Source organism: Misgurnus anguillicaudatus, chromosome 12 (genome assembly GCF_027580225.2).
Source record: "Misgurnus anguillicaudatus chromosome 12, ASM2758022v2, whole genome shotgun sequence".
In the NCBI taxonomy this organism is placed as follows: Eukaryota; Metazoa; Chordata; class Actinopteri; order Cypriniformes; family Cobitidae; genus Misgurnus; species Misgurnus anguillicaudatus.
Genome location: NC_073348.2, coordinates 26,205,445 through 26,224,531, shown reverse-complemented (window position 1 = coordinate 26,224,531; position 19,087 = coordinate 26,205,445). Strand labels below are relative to the sequence as shown.

General features: G+C 36.8%; 1 protein-coding gene across 4 annotated transcripts; it reads left to right on the top strand.

Moving 5' to 3' along the window:
* On the top strand, positions 1-13,642 carry inpp5kb (inositol polyphosphate-5-phosphatase Kb). 4 transcript variants are annotated; one of them, XM_073874229.1, is made up of 16 exons: positions 44-115; positions 386-440; positions 2,810-3,074; positions 3,201-3,523; positions 3,946-4,050; positions 5,978-6,086; positions 6,741-6,857; positions 7,773-7,948; positions 8,028-8,139; positions 9,489-9,598; positions 9,728-9,754; positions 11,496-11,706; positions 11,918-12,055; positions 12,173-12,256; positions 12,622-12,726; positions 12,828-13,642. In XM_073874229.1, the coding sequence occupies exons 4-16, from the start codon at positions 3,303-3,305 to the stop codon at positions 12,894-12,896; spliced, it is 1,584 nt and encodes a 527-aa protein (XP_073730330.1). In that variant the 5' UTR covers positions 44-115; positions 386-440; positions 2,810-3,074; positions 3,201-3,302; the 3' UTR covers positions 12,897-13,642. The 4 variants fall into 4 exon arrangements, with proteins under 4 accessions (XP_055064912.2, XP_073730330.1, XP_055064910.2 ...); XM_055208935.2 differs by having other exon boundaries at positions 2,810-3,168; positions 3,269-3,523; XM_055208937.2 differs by lacking the exons at positions 2,810-3,074; positions 3,201-3,523 and having other exon boundaries at positions 1-115.
* The last annotated feature ends 5,445 nt before the right edge of the window (positions 13,643-19,087 follow it).

Sequence of the window (19,087 nt, the reverse complement as noted above, 5' to 3'; positions counted from 1 at the left end):
TGTGTAGAGTAAAAGCGAGTACGCGAGTACACGAGAGGGAGTAAACACTAAACTTTATCACAAATGAGGAATAAAGGATTTAAGACGACATCTGAAGCGACGCAAACTACTGAAGGTAAAACATTTTGTCGATTGTTTATCTTATTTATGATTGAAATCATTTAAGTTACTTGGGTTGATTTTGCAAGTCATATTTTGAGCCGCAAATAATCATCTTTCGTTTGAGTAATTATATTATCGTTTATGGTACGCCTTTGTAACGCACGAGACCTGCCATTTTTCATCATTACTATATTGAATAAAAAATCATCATGTTAAAAGGTTTTTGAGGGGATGAGGCAGGATCAACAGTGTTTGTCTAAATGCTTTATGTGTTTGCCCACAGGTTCGACTATGAGCTCGCTGAATGATGGATGCAGACACGGACATCAGACTCACAGGTAACATCAACATCAAATTCAACACAAAAAAAAACACCAGGAGAATGAGATATGAGAAAGTAAATAAGAAATAGATCCACCAACCAGAGAGCAAGAGTTTAAAGGAGACATCACAAGACTTTTTTAAGATGTCAAATCTTTGGTGTCCCCAGAGTACGTATGTGAAGTTTTAGCTCAATATATCATATAGATAATTTATTATAGCATATTAAAATTGCCACTTTGTAGGTGTGAGCAAAAATGTGCTGTTTTTGGGTGTGTCCCTTAAAATGCAAATGAGCTGATCTCTGCACTAAATGGCCGTGGTTGGATAGTGCAGATTAAGGGATGGTATTATCCCCTTCTGACATCACAAGGGGAGCCAAATTTTAATGACTTATTTTTTTACATGCCTGCAGAGAATGGTTTACCAAAACTAAGTTACTGGGTTGTTTTTTGTCACATTTTCTAGGTTGATAGAAGCACTGGGGACCCAATTATAGCACTTAAACATGAAAAAAGTCAGATTTTCATGATGTCTCCTTTAAAGCTGATGAGAGAGAGGTATAAAATGTACCCTGTTATGATTGTAAAAATATAACAGTTATGCCAACCAAGGACAAAAATAGACATTTCAAATGTACATTTATGCAAAAGATGCCACCCACATAAAAATACTATAGTAGGCTTTAGTATTAACTTTAGTAAACTGTAGTAACATTTTAGATACGTTAGTGTTTTCAAACCTTAAATACTAATCTATATACAGTATTTAAAGTACTGCAGTTCCTCAGTTCATGCTACAAACACTTTAAGGCCACATTATCAAAGTGTAGTAATTACTGTTATATACTACAGTATACTATAATTAACTACAGTTTACTATAGTCATTTAAAGTTACTAGAGTATTCTTTTCATGTGAGTTTATCTAAAGCGACTTATTAAGTTAATGTGTTTACATCAAAAATGAGAAGAATTGTAGTCGCTGATAGCCCCATGGTTAGTGCGCTGACATTAGTATTTAGATTTAAAGGGGACATATCATGAAAATCTGACTTTTCGATGTTTAAGTGCTATAATTGGGTAGCCTGGTCCAACCAGACTCTCGTACATTCATTTCATTTGTACAGAGAGTCTGGCCACGCTCCATTGCAAACTGTTACTTCCGTTAAGGAGGGTCCTCTGTTGAAGTTTAAAACTATTGGATCTGCCCAGAGTCACTCAGGATCTGCCATAGGCGATCGCTAACGTTTGGTCGTGACATATGTCATGCGCCGAAACCGGCCGGAAACAACAAGTCCGAATGATCAGACCAACAAAACTTAGCAAACATTGTTCTTGCTCCGGCTTTAATTTCTGTATATACGGCAGTTTTGCAACAACGGACCGAATAGCTTTTCTCACGTCTTTCTCCGCTGCCATTACTGACACACGACCTCAACGTCATCGTTCTAAGCCACCCCCCTCTGTTCGCTGATTGGACCTGCAGATTTTTGCAGGAGAAAACGAAACTCTACACAGCAGGCCCAGACGTAGTACTGAAGCGAAATGAAAATTAAGCGGAAGCACGAAGGAGGGCAGAGCCAGGCTAATAATTGGGTCCCCAGTGCTTCTATAACTTAGTTTTGATAAACCCGTCTCTGTAAGCGTGTGAAAAAAATGGTCATTGAAATTTGGCTCCCCTTGTGATGTCAGAAGGGGATAATACTGCCCCTTAATCTGCACTATCCAACTATGGCACTGCCATTTAGTGCAGAGATCAGCTTATTTGCATTTACAAGGACACACCCCAAACTGCACATTTTGCTCACACCTACAAAGTGACAATTTTAACATGTTATAAAAAATATCTGATATTTTGAGCTAGATCTACACATATGTACTGTGATTACACCAAAGATGTATTTGACATCTTAAAAAACTTTTGTGAAATGTCCCATTTAAATAGTGAGGCAAAAATTAAACTCTTTAATAATAATAATAATAATAATAATATTATGACCTGTTTGGACAAATATGTTGGTATGTGTTTCATAAGATGTTGAAGATTTACAAGAGCTTAAACACAAATCTGATTAATCCCAACATTTGAGTTGTATAACTTTATGGCAAGCTATAGCATTGTTATTAAAAACTGCAAAAATGTTTGTATACCAAAGTTCACTTTATCCTTGTCATACGTAGACATTGCCCCAAATCTTTGGAAAAACAAGTTTTTGTAAGGTGAAATAAATAATCACATTGTTAGGCCAATACTTCTAGAGACCAGATTAGTATCTGTTGAAATTTAATTTCGTCACTCAAGCCATGTAACAATACACACAGTGATTTACAGATTAGACCTGCCATTTCTGCATTTGTACCTCTGACCTGTTTCACGTGTTTGCAGGTTAGTTTCTAATCCCAGAAACTCTCCAAATCTCATTTCTTTATTTCAGCTTATCCATTTTGTTACTCACAGTGCCTAAAGAAAAGGCATGCAGACAATAAATCAAAATAAAGTATTGTGAACTACTGAAATCTACAGATTTCCAGGACTAAAACATTTTGTTAAAAGGACAAAGGAGACAAAATTAACATTTTCTGGAAGAATCTGGGATATCTTGGAAATTGTGAAAACTGATTTGGAAAAGAACAGCAAACGGCTATTTTAGGTAGGAAATAAAAAGTCTAAACCTTAACCAGCTCTTGGATCTTTGTACTTTTACTGGACATCTGAACATTCTTGTCCCATTTGGCACAACAGGAGTAAGTAAATACCTCTAATTTAATTTTTTTAGTACAGTGTGATAGTGAATCTATCTATCAACTTCAGCTGAACGCCTGGTTATCATAAATCGTCTCTCAGTCCGTCAGTTGTATTGTGGAAAAACATTAGTAAGATGTGTGACATGTTGGACATCCCGCGTGCTCGCTCAGACAGCACATCCAGCACCGCATCACAGTCTACTTCAGGACGACTGATACTGCGCCAGCGGATCGCCCAGCTGCTCACCTGTTTGGAAGATCTCAGCTCAGACGATGAGGCAAATGAGGAAGTGTCCCGGACGCTGGACGAAGCCTTTCATCTGTGTGGAAAATACATCAACAGAGAGTCCTTCAGGTGTCTGAATTCACAGACATAAACTTCTTCAGCATTTCATTTCTCTGCTCTCATCAGTCCTGTATACTTTGTGTGTTTAGTGATAATGTGAACATTATTTTTTAAATCAAGACAGTGACCTTTAGGTTGTCTAATGTTTAAATGTATGCTCTTTGTTATGTACAATATTTTGCATTATTTACTGTACAGTTTGTATAATAGGGTTAACAATGCACCCATCATTTAAGGAGGCCGATCTTAACCTTAATTTAAATTTTTTACACCGAAAGTGTGTTAGAGTAGTTAAAACTTTGTTTTGCCATACTATTTTTAACCTGTTTTCTTTCCCAATGCTATGTCTCTATGGAATATATTTATTAATTCACAGGTGATTTAATTTGATTTACTCATGCATGCTGGTTTGTTTCTATCCTCTTGTTTAGGCTGCACATGGTCACATGGAATGTCGGCACAGCGGAGCCGCCAGCTGATGTGAGGTCATTACTGCAGCTCGACTCAAACCCGGCCGCTGACCTCTATGTGATTGGGTGGGTTACTGCTATCTGAATCAAAGGATATTGACAATCAGCATGTATTCATACTTAAATAAACATAAATGAAAATGCAATAATTTTAAAGATCCACCAAGTACCCTGAAATGTATTTTATTGAAAGCTTTGACATATTTTCCAGTGAAACAGGAAGTTAGGGCAGGATGTACGGAGTGGCCCCTCCCTGCTTTTGAAATAGCCAATAGGGTTTAATTTACCTCAGCCTGAAATTAAACGAGAAGCTAAAGTGCAGAATGAAGTCATAAAAATGATTGATCCTTGTGAGAGACTGTAAGCTTTGAATGCTTATCATTTATATTATTTCAATGTTTTGGAGCACAACAGTTTATAGACATTCTCAACTCTTTCCCCGCCAGCATTTTTTTAAAAAAAAGTCTTCATTTGTTCTTTTTTATCACCTCTCAGATATGGGTAGGTTTCTTAAAAAATACCAAATTTTAAAGGCGGAGTCCACGATGTTTGAAAAACGCGTTGGAAAAGGAGACGGGCCGACTACCAAAACACACTTATAGCCAATCAAATCAAATCAAATGCCGGGTTGCGTATGTGTGGGGCGGGTCTATCAACAGAAAGTCCAGATTCTATTGGGGTAGGGGCGTGTTTGTTTGGGTGATTTCAAATATCAACATTGGCTTTCACACATTGTGGACTCCGCCTTTAAGCAAAAAGCTGAGATATTAGCTTTTCTCAATTCTCAAAACATACACAGAGTTTTTACTGTTTGACCTAAAGGGTTGCTTCTGGGTTTTATAAGTTGGGTAAGAGCGGCGCCTGGTGGATGATAGCGGAAAGATGGATTGACGGAAAAACTCGTCATCGGCAGGGAAAGACTTAAGGTTAACATATTCATACCAAAAGACAAAAAACTTCAATTTTGATTTTATTGGGACTTTAACTCTTTCCCCGCCAGCGTTTTTAAAAAAAGGTGCCAGCCAGCGCCAACATTTTTCATGATTTTCACAAAAGTTTAATGCCTTCCAGAAATTGTTCTTCTTTAAATATATAAACATACATACAATATATCAAATGAAAGAACAGACCCTCTGCTTACAAACAATCAAAAAAAGTATCATCTTACCTTCATTAGTTCTCTTTTTATCACCTCTCAAATATGGGTAGGTTTCTTCAAAAACACCACATTTTGAACAAAAAGCTGGGATAATTAAATTTTTTGCGAAGGACTTTTGATAGAGATCAGATGCAGAACGATCTTTAAAACATACACAGAGTTACTTCCGGGTTTTAAAAGTTGCGGAAGTGCGGCACCTTGTGGAAAATAGCGGTATTGCGGATAGCCGGAAATTCTCGTCATTGGCAGGGAAGCGTTTTCTCTTAATTGACAAGATAACTCGTCAATAGCAGGGAAAGAGTTTAACTACAACATATTTCAAAACACTAAAACATAACCCCAAATCTAATAAAATAAATTTAAAATACAATTAAAAGTCCAGTGTAGGTTTTTAACAGCATCTAGTGGTGAGATTGCGAATTGCAACCAAGCTCAATTCCAAACACAAAGAGAAGCTACCACAGAGTAGCTGCCACAGGACAAACATGCCATCGTCTGAGTCAACGTAAGGACGAAACGCTCTGTAGAAAAGTTTGTCCGTTTAGGGCTACTGTAGAAACACGTCAGCGACTTCCATGTAAGGGAACCTGCGGTGTATGTAGATAAAAAACTGCTCATTCTACTGTAATAAAAACAATACAGTTAATTTTGTAAGGTCTCTATACACCACTGATAATATATTTATGCATATTACATTGCATTTCTATGAAGAGATCCTTCTGAAAGTCCCACATTGCAACAAAACAAACATTACATAAACAAACATAAGCATTAAATACAATTTATGTTTTAAAGACATGTGACCCAATATCAGCATATGTGTTTGTGTTGCAGACTGCAGGAAGTGAATGCCGCTCCAGTCAAGTATATCTCTGACCTCGTCACTGAAGACTCATGGTGTAATCTACTCATGGACACATTAGCACCAAATGGTTACGTCAAGGTATATGTATATAGATATAGTTATATAGCAAAATAAACTGGAGAGTGAGAAACTGCTATAGTACATTAGAATAGAGAAACAAAGATCAGGATGAGCTGTCTTCTCATTAAGCCTGTTAAGCATCATTGTTTAGTCCAGTCCAAGGAAAACACTAGAGGCTTTGTTTCGCACCACAGTTTTGATCCAAGGCCGCCATTTTGCCTTTCAAAACTAATTAGCTGTAATTTTAAAAACTTACAAAAACATTTAAGGAATTTCTAATAGCAATCTCTTCACACCCCAGCTTAAAAATACACAATATTGTTCTCTAAAAAAAATGCTGGGTTATTTTCAACCCGGCTTTGGATCCAAACGGGACGAAGCCAATCCTTTGGGTTGTAATTTAACTTATGTTAAATTGGGTATGTTTGTGGGTCAAATGTAACAAATTTCTGGATTAATGTAACCCAAACGGCTGGGTTTGTAATTTTATTTTGATCCAACGATAGGTTGAGGATAAAAAAGAGTATTTTTTATGTGTATTTGATTGTGAAAATATTTTGATTTCAAGAACAATAGACAATTGTGCTATTTTGTTTAAAAATGTGTGTTTCTTTGGATAACAGTAGTGACATAATCATAATACCATGCACACTTTATCTTTACTGTTTTTAGGTGACATCAATGAGGATGCAGGGTTTACTGTTACTATTGTTTGCAAAGCAGATCCACCTTCCCTTCATCAGAGACATTCAAGGCACATACACCCGCACAGGGCTGTTTGGATACTGGGTATGAGACAGTGTTTCCCTTCTGAAATTCTTTCAACTTAATTTCTTTAAAAGAACAAATCTGATATCCATGTCTGCCATTTTTCATGTTGAATTTTGAGTAAATATCTCCTGAACATGTCTAACATTTTTCTTTTAATTATGAGAAGGGTGGCACAGTGGATAGCATAACATACAGTACTAACAATACAGTATACACCCAGCTAAAGGATTATTAGGAACACCATACTAATACTGTGTTCGACCCTCTTTCGCCTTCAGAACTGCCTTAATACTATGTGGCATTGATTCAATAAGATGCTGAAAGCATTCTTTAGAGATGTTGGCCCATATTGATAGGATAACATCTTGCAGTTGATGGAGATTTGTGGGATGCACATCCAGGTCACGAAGCTCCCGTTCCACCACATCCCAAAGATGCTCTATTGGGTTGAGATCTGGTGACTGTGGGGGTCATCTTAGCACAGTGAACTCATCAAGAAACCAATTTGAAATGATTCAAGCTTTGTGACATGGTGTATTATCCTGCTGGAAGTAGCCATCAGAGGATGGCTACATGGTGGTCATAAAGGGATGGACATGGTCAGAAACAAAGCTCAGGTAGGCCGTGGCATTTAAACAATGCCCAATTGGCACTAAGGTGCCTAAAGTGTGCCAAAAAACATCCCCCACACCATTACGCCATTGCATTAATGAGAAATTAAACCGGTGTTCCTAATAATCCTTTAGGTGAGTGTACCACCTAGACTTACAATATGTAAGATTTTTGCATTAAAATACATTATCCCAAATGTTTTTAACAATGTTTGAATTCAAAGAATTCTCTTTCATGGCTTCATCAAGCTATTTGTTGCTTAGTGACATCTAGTGGTGAAAATTACATATTGTTCATTTTTTATTTATTTATTCTCTCCAGGGTAATAAAGGTGCTGTGTCTGTGCGTTTCTCTTTCTACGGCCACATGCTGTGTTTTCTGAACTGTCACCTGGCAGCTCATATGAACTATGCTCTGCAACGCTTGGATGAGTTTGAATACATTCTGGACACACAAGATTTTGATATTTACAACACGCCACATGTGCTTGACCACAAGTCAGTCCATCGCATACGTTTATGCATTAAATATGGTTCTTATATTCTGATGTCCCCTTACTTTTGTATCATCTTCTAGGGTTGTTTTCTGGTTTGGTGATCTGAACTTTCGTATTGCTGACCACGGCATGCACTTCGTTCGCTCCTCGATCAACAACGGCCGCTTTAACCTGCTGTGGGGAAAAGATCAGGTTAGACAACCGACCAAACATCAAAAATTGACCCCCAAACACCTTTAAAGACACTGAATCCCAGTAGGATGACAATCTAGACATGATTTAAAGGCATCTAGGCAAAGCAATCTCACAATGTATTGAGATGCATTCCCAATTAAAGGAAAACACCACTGTTTTCAATATTGTAGTATGTTCTTACCTCATCTTAGACAAATTAATACATACGTTTCTTTTTATCAATGCGTGAACTTAATTTTTGTACAGCGCATCGTGAATGTGTTATCATTTAGCCTAGCCCCATTCATTTCTTAGGATCCAAACAGGGATGAATAATATTGACAACATTTTGAGCGAGAGGGGGAGTAGTCAGGAGTGAGGATGTTACTGCGCACCTATGTCGAGCTCACACCAAATACATCACACTTTAGCTTATAATTTTATTCAGTTTTAATTTTGCATACACATTTCCTGTATTTTCTAATAAAGAGGATGAGGAATAATAATATATACAGTCATTAAAGGAATAGTCTACTCATTTTCAATATTAAAATATGTTATTACCTTAACTAAGAATTGTTGATACATCCCTCTATCATCTGTGTGCGTGCACGTAAGCGCTGGAGCGCGCTGCGACGCTTCGATAGCATTTAGCTTAGCCCCATTCATTCAATGGTACCATTTAGAGATAAAGTTAGAAGTGACCAAACACATCAACGTTTTTCCTATTTAAGACGAGTAGTTATACGAGGAAGTTTGGTGGTACAAAATAAAACGTAGCGGTTTTTTAAGCGGATTTAAAAGAGGAACTATATTTTATGGCGTAATAGCACTTTTGGGAGTACTTCGACTCGACTGATAAGTCCGCTCCCCTTCTCACTCTCATAATGGGAGAGGGAGGGTGTTACTGCGCCGAGTCGAAGTACTCCCAAAAGTGCTATTACGCTATAAAATGTAGCTCCTCTTTTAAATCCGCTTAGAAAAGTGCTACGTTTTATTTTGTACCACCAAACTTGCTCGTATAACTACTCGTCTTAAATAGGAAAAACGTTGATGTGTTTGTTCACTTCTAACTTTATCTCTAAATGGTACCATTGAATGAATGGGGCTAAGCTAAATGCTATCGAAGCGTCGCAGCGCACTCCAGCACTTACGTGCACGCACACAGATGATTGAGGGATGTATCAACAATTCTTAGTTAAGGTAATAACATATTTTAATATTGAAAATGAGTAGACTATTCCTTTAACCATTGCAAAAACAAAGCATTTAACAGTGGCACGTGGCCTAAGGCTTTTCCACAGCACTGTATATTCATATAAAAGAGCATTTCTATTGTTTTCTATCTATTCTGTATCTTACTGTAGTTGACCATGATGAAGAAGAATGAACCTCTTCTTCAAGAGTTTGAAGAAGGACCTTTGTGCTTCAAGCCAACGTATAAATTTGACCGTTTTTCAGAGACCTACGATACAAGGTAGCTTCACACACACATCACACAATCTTAAAAGGATGGAAGTACACTTTTCTCGTTTCGTATTAACAATTTATGACAACCTATACGTTCCTAAGGGTGAAATTCACAAATAATTTTTTCTTCACACAGAGCGCCGAAGACGTGGTTTGGCTTTACGTAAGATTTTACATGAAAAATGAGTGTTTGTTGCATGGTTATTTTGTCTGCCTTAACAAATACTACCATGCACCTCACATAAAATCCCAGCATAACCTGCCATGTGTAGTAAATGTATTTATACAAATGTAATGTCGTGATTGGTTGTAGTTTTCTTTGTACGGCAAGATACATAACTCATCCACGACATGCATGTCTACTTTGTTGAGGTTTCTAGATGAGTTTACAGTCTGGCTATGTAATTTTCCATCAAACGTAAATGCCTGAACAGATGAGGTCTTCTGCATCACTGAGCATTTAAACAAGTGCCAAATCTGTGTCTATACAGAGAAGAGAAAATAGGCATCTCATTTAGCTGTCAAAATTATTATACAGTACTGTATGTACCGTGAAACACATTTAAGCTGTTTGAAAAATTACAACGTATGAACGTTGCTTTAATTCAGGATTTATTTTAATAAAGTAGGGACAAAAATATGTTGGTTTTTAATAGCGTAGACTGTTCGTACTTATACCTGTTTCTTCTCCATCCATGCATTCATCTTTCAGACCCTTCACCTTTAGCATGTCCACACACACAGTCCCAAGAGTAGCTTGATAACATAAAAGCTGTCAGTGGCTGACTTTGAGATCTGTCACACAGCATGCTACTCATCACACTGCATGTCACTGTGTGCTTTAATGTGTGTAGAATGCATGTCTCTCTCTCTCTCTCTGATGTATTTGCATATTGTTTTCTATTTCAGTGTAGGATCAAATAATATTTACATACTGTAATCTATATCTCCAAGCATAAGTGACCTATAACAATTAAAATATAATCTATAAGAGTGATCAATTACATCTACGTACCACGTGACCCTGGACCACAAAACCATAAACCGTGTATATTTATAGCAATAGCCAAAAATATGGGTCTCATTCACTAATAATTGCGTACGTTTTTTCTTTTTACGTTTTCCTAATTCACAAGACTTGTGTACGAACATGAGTTTGTTCTTATACTTTATACGTTAGTGAATTTGAAGTGTTCTACATGAGTGTCCGCGTGCATGTTGTTGGAACACCCAAACCAGCTCCATATAAGGACTTTCCAAAGCGCAGGGCTGGTACATAGAAAATTTTTAGGGTAGTTTGTCATAGAAGCAAAAGCTCGAAAAGAAATCCATGATCATATTTATTTTCGGTAAAGTTACAATTTGCTGGGTTGTGCTGTCGCTGGAGGAAGCCAATGCTGTCCACCGACCGGAGTAACATTAAATAAGTATTGGATGCGTTAATAAATATGACATTTAATTCATATGATAGAGACGTGCATCTGTATCTAAAATAAAACAGACAGGAGATTAAGTGATTGACGTTTGGACTTCTCATTACATTTAAATGACGTATACATAAGGCATTAAGCAGACGCTTTTTATATAGAGATTTACAAAGTGAGGAAGGAAAGCGCGAAGGTTTGTCATTACGCCGCGCACATCTTCTTTATACAGTATGTGTAGAAAAAATAAGTAGGCTATAATAGTGTATAATATAATGTATATAATAATAATAATATAGATCATGTATAATAATATAAAATATAATATAATAAATATTATAATATAAAATATGTTCTTACAAAAATGTCAGGTTGTATGCATAATACACAGCACAGTCTATAGTGAGCAGTACATTAGTTTTCTGTTTCAAATAGTATTGAATAAAGCTAAACTATTTTTGTGTTTTGGTCAACGTTCAGTGGGAAGAAACGGAAACCGGCCTGGACAGATCGGATCTTATGGCGAATAAAGCCCAAATCTGGTGACAGCGAGGATGAGAGCAGATCAACAGCTGATGATGATGATGATGATGATGAATACACAGTTAAGGTGATTCAGGATATGTACACCTGTGATGTCTCATATGGGGTCAGTGACCACAAACCCGTCATTGGGACCTTCCGGATGGAGGTAAGAAACGTGTACTTATCATATTGGCTTGTTGTAATTAAAAAGCTCATCAATGTGTTTGTGTCTGAATTTTCTGTCTGTTCATTTTTATCTTTTAAGACTTGAGAGCTATCAGACAGTTACAAAATCTTCCTAATTTAAAAAACTTAAAACAGTAGGGGAGCTTAAAGCATTTCGTTCATAATGCAAGTAAGATCGATCATTCACGTAGATGAGAAAAAAAGTGGACACACCTCTGGTCACCCTGACCGCAGAGGGAATCTGGAGTGCAGATGAAGACGCCACGCTCACCTACACCATCCTGGAAACCTTTGAAGCCTCAACATGCGACTGGGTTGGACTTTACAAGGTGAGAAAGATAGGGAGAGATGGTGATGGATGAGCGAAACCATTGAAGTAGACAAAAAGGAGATCGGTATCATTAAGCAGGTCACTAACTAAAGTTGATTTATATCTCTGCGTGCAGATCGGCTTCAGAAGTGCCTCCGATTACATCACTTTCGCTTGGGTCAAAGATGATGAAGTGGCTGCCAATGGCGAAGTCGTGACGGTATGGTGGATTAATATTTTCTGTGTCAAGCGTGTTGTTGATGATATTACTGACGTTAATAAAGACGGTAATGGGTTTTATATTGATAAGGTGTACGTAGACTGTTATGGAGGCCTGGAATTTTCAGGAAATTTAAAATTGTGATTTTTAGGCCTGGTAAATGAATGAAAACTACAAAAATCTTAATAAAAATGTCTACTTTGTTTGTAAATAAAAATTGTATATGTACATTTTATTTTAAAAGCATCTGCTAAATGTAAATGTAACTTTTGAAACAAATGCGGGCCATAATTATTGGTCTAGATCTAACCAGCCATACCTTTACCTCTTGGTTAACATGACCCAAATAATGTTTTCTCTTTAAGGTCACTATTAGTAAAGATGAGCTCCCCCTGCTGGCAGGGGACTACGTGCTTGGCTACTACAGCAGCAACATGCAAACCCTTATTGCCTTTAGTCCGACTTTCCAGGTAGGTTTCACCTCCCTCCATCCCTAAACACACACACACATCTGTTTCTGAGCATTAGGTTGCACATCTCATCTCACCTGGCCTGTGTTTTCTTGGTTAAGATTTTCGAGTCCACACGAGCTGTGATGGACGGTCTGATTCCTGAAAACATCAATGGATATGAGAAGTAACTGAAAATATATGCTGCCCTGTTGGACATACGCTCACTACATTACATAACATCTGATTTGGGATTATTTCAGTCTGGTTTTAAAATCTGTAACTAATACAAAAACAGCTGTCCATAATCTCAGGCTTAAAAATGATTCAAATGCCAGTGAACACCCTGACATTTCTCCTCAAACTGTTCTCAAGTCATTATGGTAAATCTGTAGCTCATATTGTTGGTACATACTGTACAGTATTAAATCATACTATTGGTATTCGTATACAAATAATTATCAAAATGCACTTGATGGGAATAAATAAATTATATAGTGAATAACTGAAGAGCTCAGATGCAAGAGATGAAATTAACCGAATGCTCACGAGTCACGACACGTATTATACATTTATCAAATATTTTCGCTCCAAATCTGCTTAATACCATACTCAGGCTATTCAGAAATACCGATGTGTTGTCAGAGTCTAATAAAAATGCTAATTTACAAGAAAACATGTCAGATACACTTAGAGGGTTTTGCGTTCGAGCTCTTTGTATTGTAAACCTATTGTATTGTTTAAGTGTTTCTTTCTGTAATAATGGGCTTTATTCTAAGGCTCTAATGCTGGTTCTGAATAAAGGGGGGCTGTAGGAAAATCCAATAATGCTAATACATTCGTATCTAATATACTAATAAATTAGAAAAGTACAGTTTATCATTTTGCTTGTTAAATACATTTCTGAATAATAAATACTCTTATAACTCTTATAAAATTGCTTAAATGGATTATTTTTTAATATCATACCTGCCTCAATCCACAAGTTTTATAGTTCAACAAGCCATGATCTCAGCTTTTACTGGTTAATGTTATATTTAGTGTAACAGCAACTATTTGATTTATAAATTATGTTACATTGTATACAATGTTTCTAAAGCAATTAAACACAGTTTTGTAATCTCTGAATGTATTGCTGTCCATTTTTTTTCTAATATTCGAGTATCAATCACATATATCAAATATGTCAAATACAACGATAAACAGATATAAAATTAAAATAAAAAAGAAATTCACATTGAAATAGGTATAAATTATAACAAATTTAGTCAAATGACAGATTTAAAGTATAAGTCAATTTTCTTAAAAACAAACAAAAACCAGATAATTTACTCACCACCATGTCATCCAAAATGTTGATGCTTTCTTTGTTCAGTCGAGATGAAATTATGTTTTTTGAGGAAAACATTCCAATATTTTTCTCATTTTAATAGACTTTAATGTACCCCAACACGTAACAGTTTTAATACAGTTTAAAATTGCAGTTTCAAATTACTCTGAACGATCCCAAACAAGGCATAAGGGTCTTATATAGCGAAGCGATTGTCATTTTTGGCAAGAAAAATAGAAAACATGCACTTTTGAACCACAACTTCTCTTCTTCCTCCGGCTGTGTGATGAATCAGCGTGACCTCAAATAATTGCGTAATGACGTCGAAAGGTAACGTGTACATATATGAAACGCACATTTGTGGACCATTTTAAACAATAAACCGACACAAAGACATTAATTAGTATCATTCGACATACAACGTCGGAGCGGTCCTCTTTCTCCACACTTGTAAACACTGGGGTGTAGTTTCGATATGTCATTCGTGACCTCTTGACGTGATGACGTATTATGTGAGGTCCCGCTCGCGCGTCACAGGACCGGGGATAGACGAGAAGTTCTGGTTTAAAAGTGCATATTTTTTATTTTTCTTGCGAAAAAGGACAATCGTTTCGCTGGATAAGACCCTTATGCCTCGTTTGGGATCATTTAGAGTCCTTTAAAACTCCAATTTTTAACTGAATAAATGTTGGGGTCCATTAAAGTCCATTGAAATGAGAAAAATCCTGGAATGTTTTCTTAAAAAAAACATAATTTCTTCTAGACTGAACAAAGAAAGACATTAACATTTTGGATGACATGGTGGTGAGTAAATTATCTGGATTTTTACAAAAAATTGACTGATCCTTTAAGGCTTTAAAGTACTTTAAAGTCTTTTTTGCTTTGTTATTTCTTATTTCTTTTGGGGGGGGGGGTTCCCAGGCAGGGATTAGACTAGTCCTAGACTAAAATAAATGTAAGAGCTGTCCAAACTGAAAACAACTTGCACAGACATATCTTAAAATACATCAGTGCCCAATGTTTTGCCTCCAAATGCAGAGGAGTAATGTTTTTATAAGGCATGTTTGTTAAAACTAGTTATATTTCCTAATTAAACTAAGGCCTACTCCTGGTTTAAACTTATCCCTGTCCGGGAAACCAACCCTTAATGTGTACAGGTAGTTGCTGTACATTTTTGCCTGTGATTTTCTTTCAGTTTTCCTGTAATTTACTCCAGGGGGCGCTGTTTACTCGCTTATATGCTGGTAACACATGGCTTTCAATGTTCTGAAATATGCACACATAGTTTTTTTTTTATGCACACATAGTATTACACTACATATCGATGTGTACTACATGGGTTATATTGTGTGTTTTTACCTCTAGGATCAATTTTGTGGATAATTATAGCTATAAATCAGTCAGGAGAGCTCTTCACCATGCCTAAACAAGAGCTAAGAGCTCTCCAAAACACAATGCTAGTCAGAGCCTGTGATCGTGAGCTATTAAACAATGACACGGACACTGTTTACTCTTGTGCAGACAGTAAAGCTATCCTTCAGAAATACACTGTAAAAAGTTGAATCAACTTAAAAAAGTTTCTTCAACTTCAATTTTAAAAGTGCATTTTATGTGTTTCCAATTGAAGTATTTCTACTTTGCACACAGTTCAGTCTCAATAAAGGGTGTATTATCAAGACACGTATTAAATGTTAAAATGGGAGTTATGTTATGAATAAAAAATATTACTAAATAAATCAAAACTTGTTATATTTTATCATCTTGCCTAGGATTTCTCTACTGTTATTATTTTATTAGAAGTTTCTTTTAAACCGTATTGAAGTTCACATCTTATTGGCTTATTTTTCTACATAACATTTAATTATTATTATTATTTAAAATAAAATTCGTAATGAAAGTAACTTGTGTTTGCACATTATATTTTTATCTACAAATCTAATTTCAGATTTTTACAGTCATCATAAGCCTTCAGATCAAAAGGAAAAAGCTCTCTTTTTATCAATAAGTATCCAGAGTCATAACATCACATTGCTTTAAAAACTACATTTTACAATTACACTGATGGCCGACTGATATAAAAACGTTGTAGTTTTTTTTTTACAGATTTTACAAGGTATTGTATTACAAGAACTGCTATTTATTTGGCTGTATTTTATTCTGGCCTTTATTGTCTTTGCTGACTCACACCTGAATGTACACATGCACGCATCTCTCAGCTCTAATGTTTATTTGACCGCCTATGCTGCGGTTCGTGGGAGGCTGTAAACCCCACTATAAGGATATGAATGTCTTCAATATTGATATACTGTTTTATTAGTGTTTAAAAGCACGGGCTGAGAGCTCCGACGAAATTAAAGTGCTGCCATAGATTAAACCGAAGCAATTTAATTAAACGCATTAAAGAAAAAAAAACAGGCGATAATTAGAGTAATTAGGTGGGAATTTCGTCTCCAGTTGTGTCATAGCAGCCACTAAGGAGAAAATTTCTCCCAAGAGAGGACACTAAGACATTACAGGCCTGAAAGATTCATACTCCTTAACACATCCAACTGACCTATGATGTCACCGGGACTGTAAAACTTTTTAATGGACCACTAAATCAGAAGCATAGATTGGAGGCATTTAAGGCTGAAGTGAAGATACGACAAAGCCAAATGAACAGAGATAGGGAGAGAGAGAAAGAGAGAGAAAGTGAAATGACCTTGATGATGTCTGAAGACATAATAACGGTTAATCAGTGAAGTGCATGATTGTTGTGGATCTAAAGAGTACAACAGCACATTATAAGCTCTCCATACTTTTGCAATGCAATAACACCTAGAAAAATAGGATAATGTTTAACGTGTACCAAAACATATCAGTGATTAAAGAAATCATTAAGTTTTTTTTAAAAACCTGCATAAATTCGCATGTTTGCAAATTATTTAAATTATAGCATCTTGTTTTCATTAAACAGAATAATAATTTTGATTTGGTATAATGGTTTTAAATTATTTTGAGTTCAAGGGGGCCCCCTAGAGGTGCGGGGCCCTATGCAAATTGCGTAATTTGCCTATAGGAAAGACCGGCACTGGACTGCTACAAAAACATCAACAAAATTATCGGTTTCACACAAATCTTGCACACTCTCTTTAAAGTATTTACGTATTTGAATGAGAGAATGCACTGTTTGGCTACGCCGAACAGCCAATCAGAATGATCCAACTCCCAGATGATGCAACATGGTGAATCAACCAAAAAAAGGCAATGGTGACAAAGGCCCTGTCCCAAATGACGCACTTCATGTGAACTTTCGTTCTCGTGGCCTTAAAATGCGCATGCTCACTTAGTCCGTAGAGTGTCCCACCTGTCATTTTTTGCATATTTTGCATATTGAAGTAAACACTATCTGACTAAGCTTGCGCTATTTAATGTGCACTTCCGGTGTGCGATACCAACGAGTTGTCCCACACGTGACACGGCACTTCTTGTCCGGTGTGCGACCCCTTTAAGGGAGCCCACAAGTCTGGAGTGTGCCATTTGGGATAGGGTCTAACCGTGTTAATGGACGATATGCCATCGGTTTGATGTGTACCTAGCTTTAGATAAGAAATAAAAACAACACATCTCATGGCAATGTGTACCAATTGTGCAAATTGTGAACTCGTACGTTCTGGATTCGCCCTGTGATGTTGTCGTTGGGGCAGGGTTTGAATCACCCTACAGTCACATTAGCTACAATAGGTGAACGACACCGAGCGACACGCACTTGCTTGATGGGCGTTCCTTGGCTAGTTTCTCAAAGCGGTATCAAAAGTCACTTTAGAGGTATTGTTTAGATACAAGAACGGTGTTTTTGGATTTAAAAGTATTTATTTCTCGATAAAAGTAACAAAATATATGAGATTAAATGCCAAACTTATCAGATATATACATAAATACGCATTTTCCGCCATCTTGAATTATTTTCTCAGACTCAACCACAGACCTACGTCACGTTGCTCCTTCACTCCGATTGGCAGTCGCTTTGTCGCATCGCTCAGCATTTGCATAAAATAGCCTGCTTGTCTCTTTTGGCCCCGCCTTGCTCGCGCAGTGGCGAGCTCGTCCCTTGTCGCTGGCAAACGGCCACTTCCATTGAAAATGAATGGTAGCCTGTCGCTCTGTCTCTGTCGCTTGTAGCTAATGTGACTGGGGGGTCAGTCATTATTCTGTATAATCAAGTTTTTGTACGATTCCCATCATACGAACGCATGAAATTGCCAGGTACATTTTCCCATGAGGTCAGTTTAACAAAAAGATATAGGGCAGTATTGAAAACCAATACCAGTGTCACACGATTTTCAGTTTCTGTAATTAAAAGCAGAGCCGTTTTTAAAGGGATGTACAATAGAAAAAATCTTCTGAATCACTGCAACACAGCACAGCCTTGATGAAACTAAAGCTATTTCGTGTCAAAACGTGAAAAAGTGAAAAGCATTTTTCTTCTAAGAAATGACATGTAACACATCCCTACTGAAAAATCCAGCTAAGACCAGCATAAGCTGGTGAGCTGGTTTTAGCTGGTCTCCCAGCTTGGTTTTAGTTGGTATTGCTGATGTAGTAAGATGGTCTAGCTGTTTTTTGATCACTTTTTAAGCTAGTCTAACTGGACTTAGCTGGTCATGCTGGAAGACCAGCTGACCTACCAGCTTTGCCAGGCTGGGAGGACCAGCTTAGAACAGCTACTGCCACCTTAAACCAGCTAAAACCAGCTTATGCTGGTCTTTGCTGGATTTTTCAGTAGGGATATTACAGACTGCACTTCTTATCACTTAGAGGTGGTTTATGGTCACAAATAAATGGCTTGTCCTTGTTAAGTCCAAGTTTCGACTAAACCAGTTCTTAAAATGTTCAAGGCAACCAGTCATATTAAAAAAATCACGTGGCCATATATCTACCTGAGCTTAAAAAAAAAGGTTAAAAACTATATTTCTCCTGGGAGAAAAGCTTGAGAGCAAGTTATTACACTCTTGAAAAGGATCTCTAATCTGCTGAGTGAAAACAATTCCTCATGTAACCTGGGACTAACAC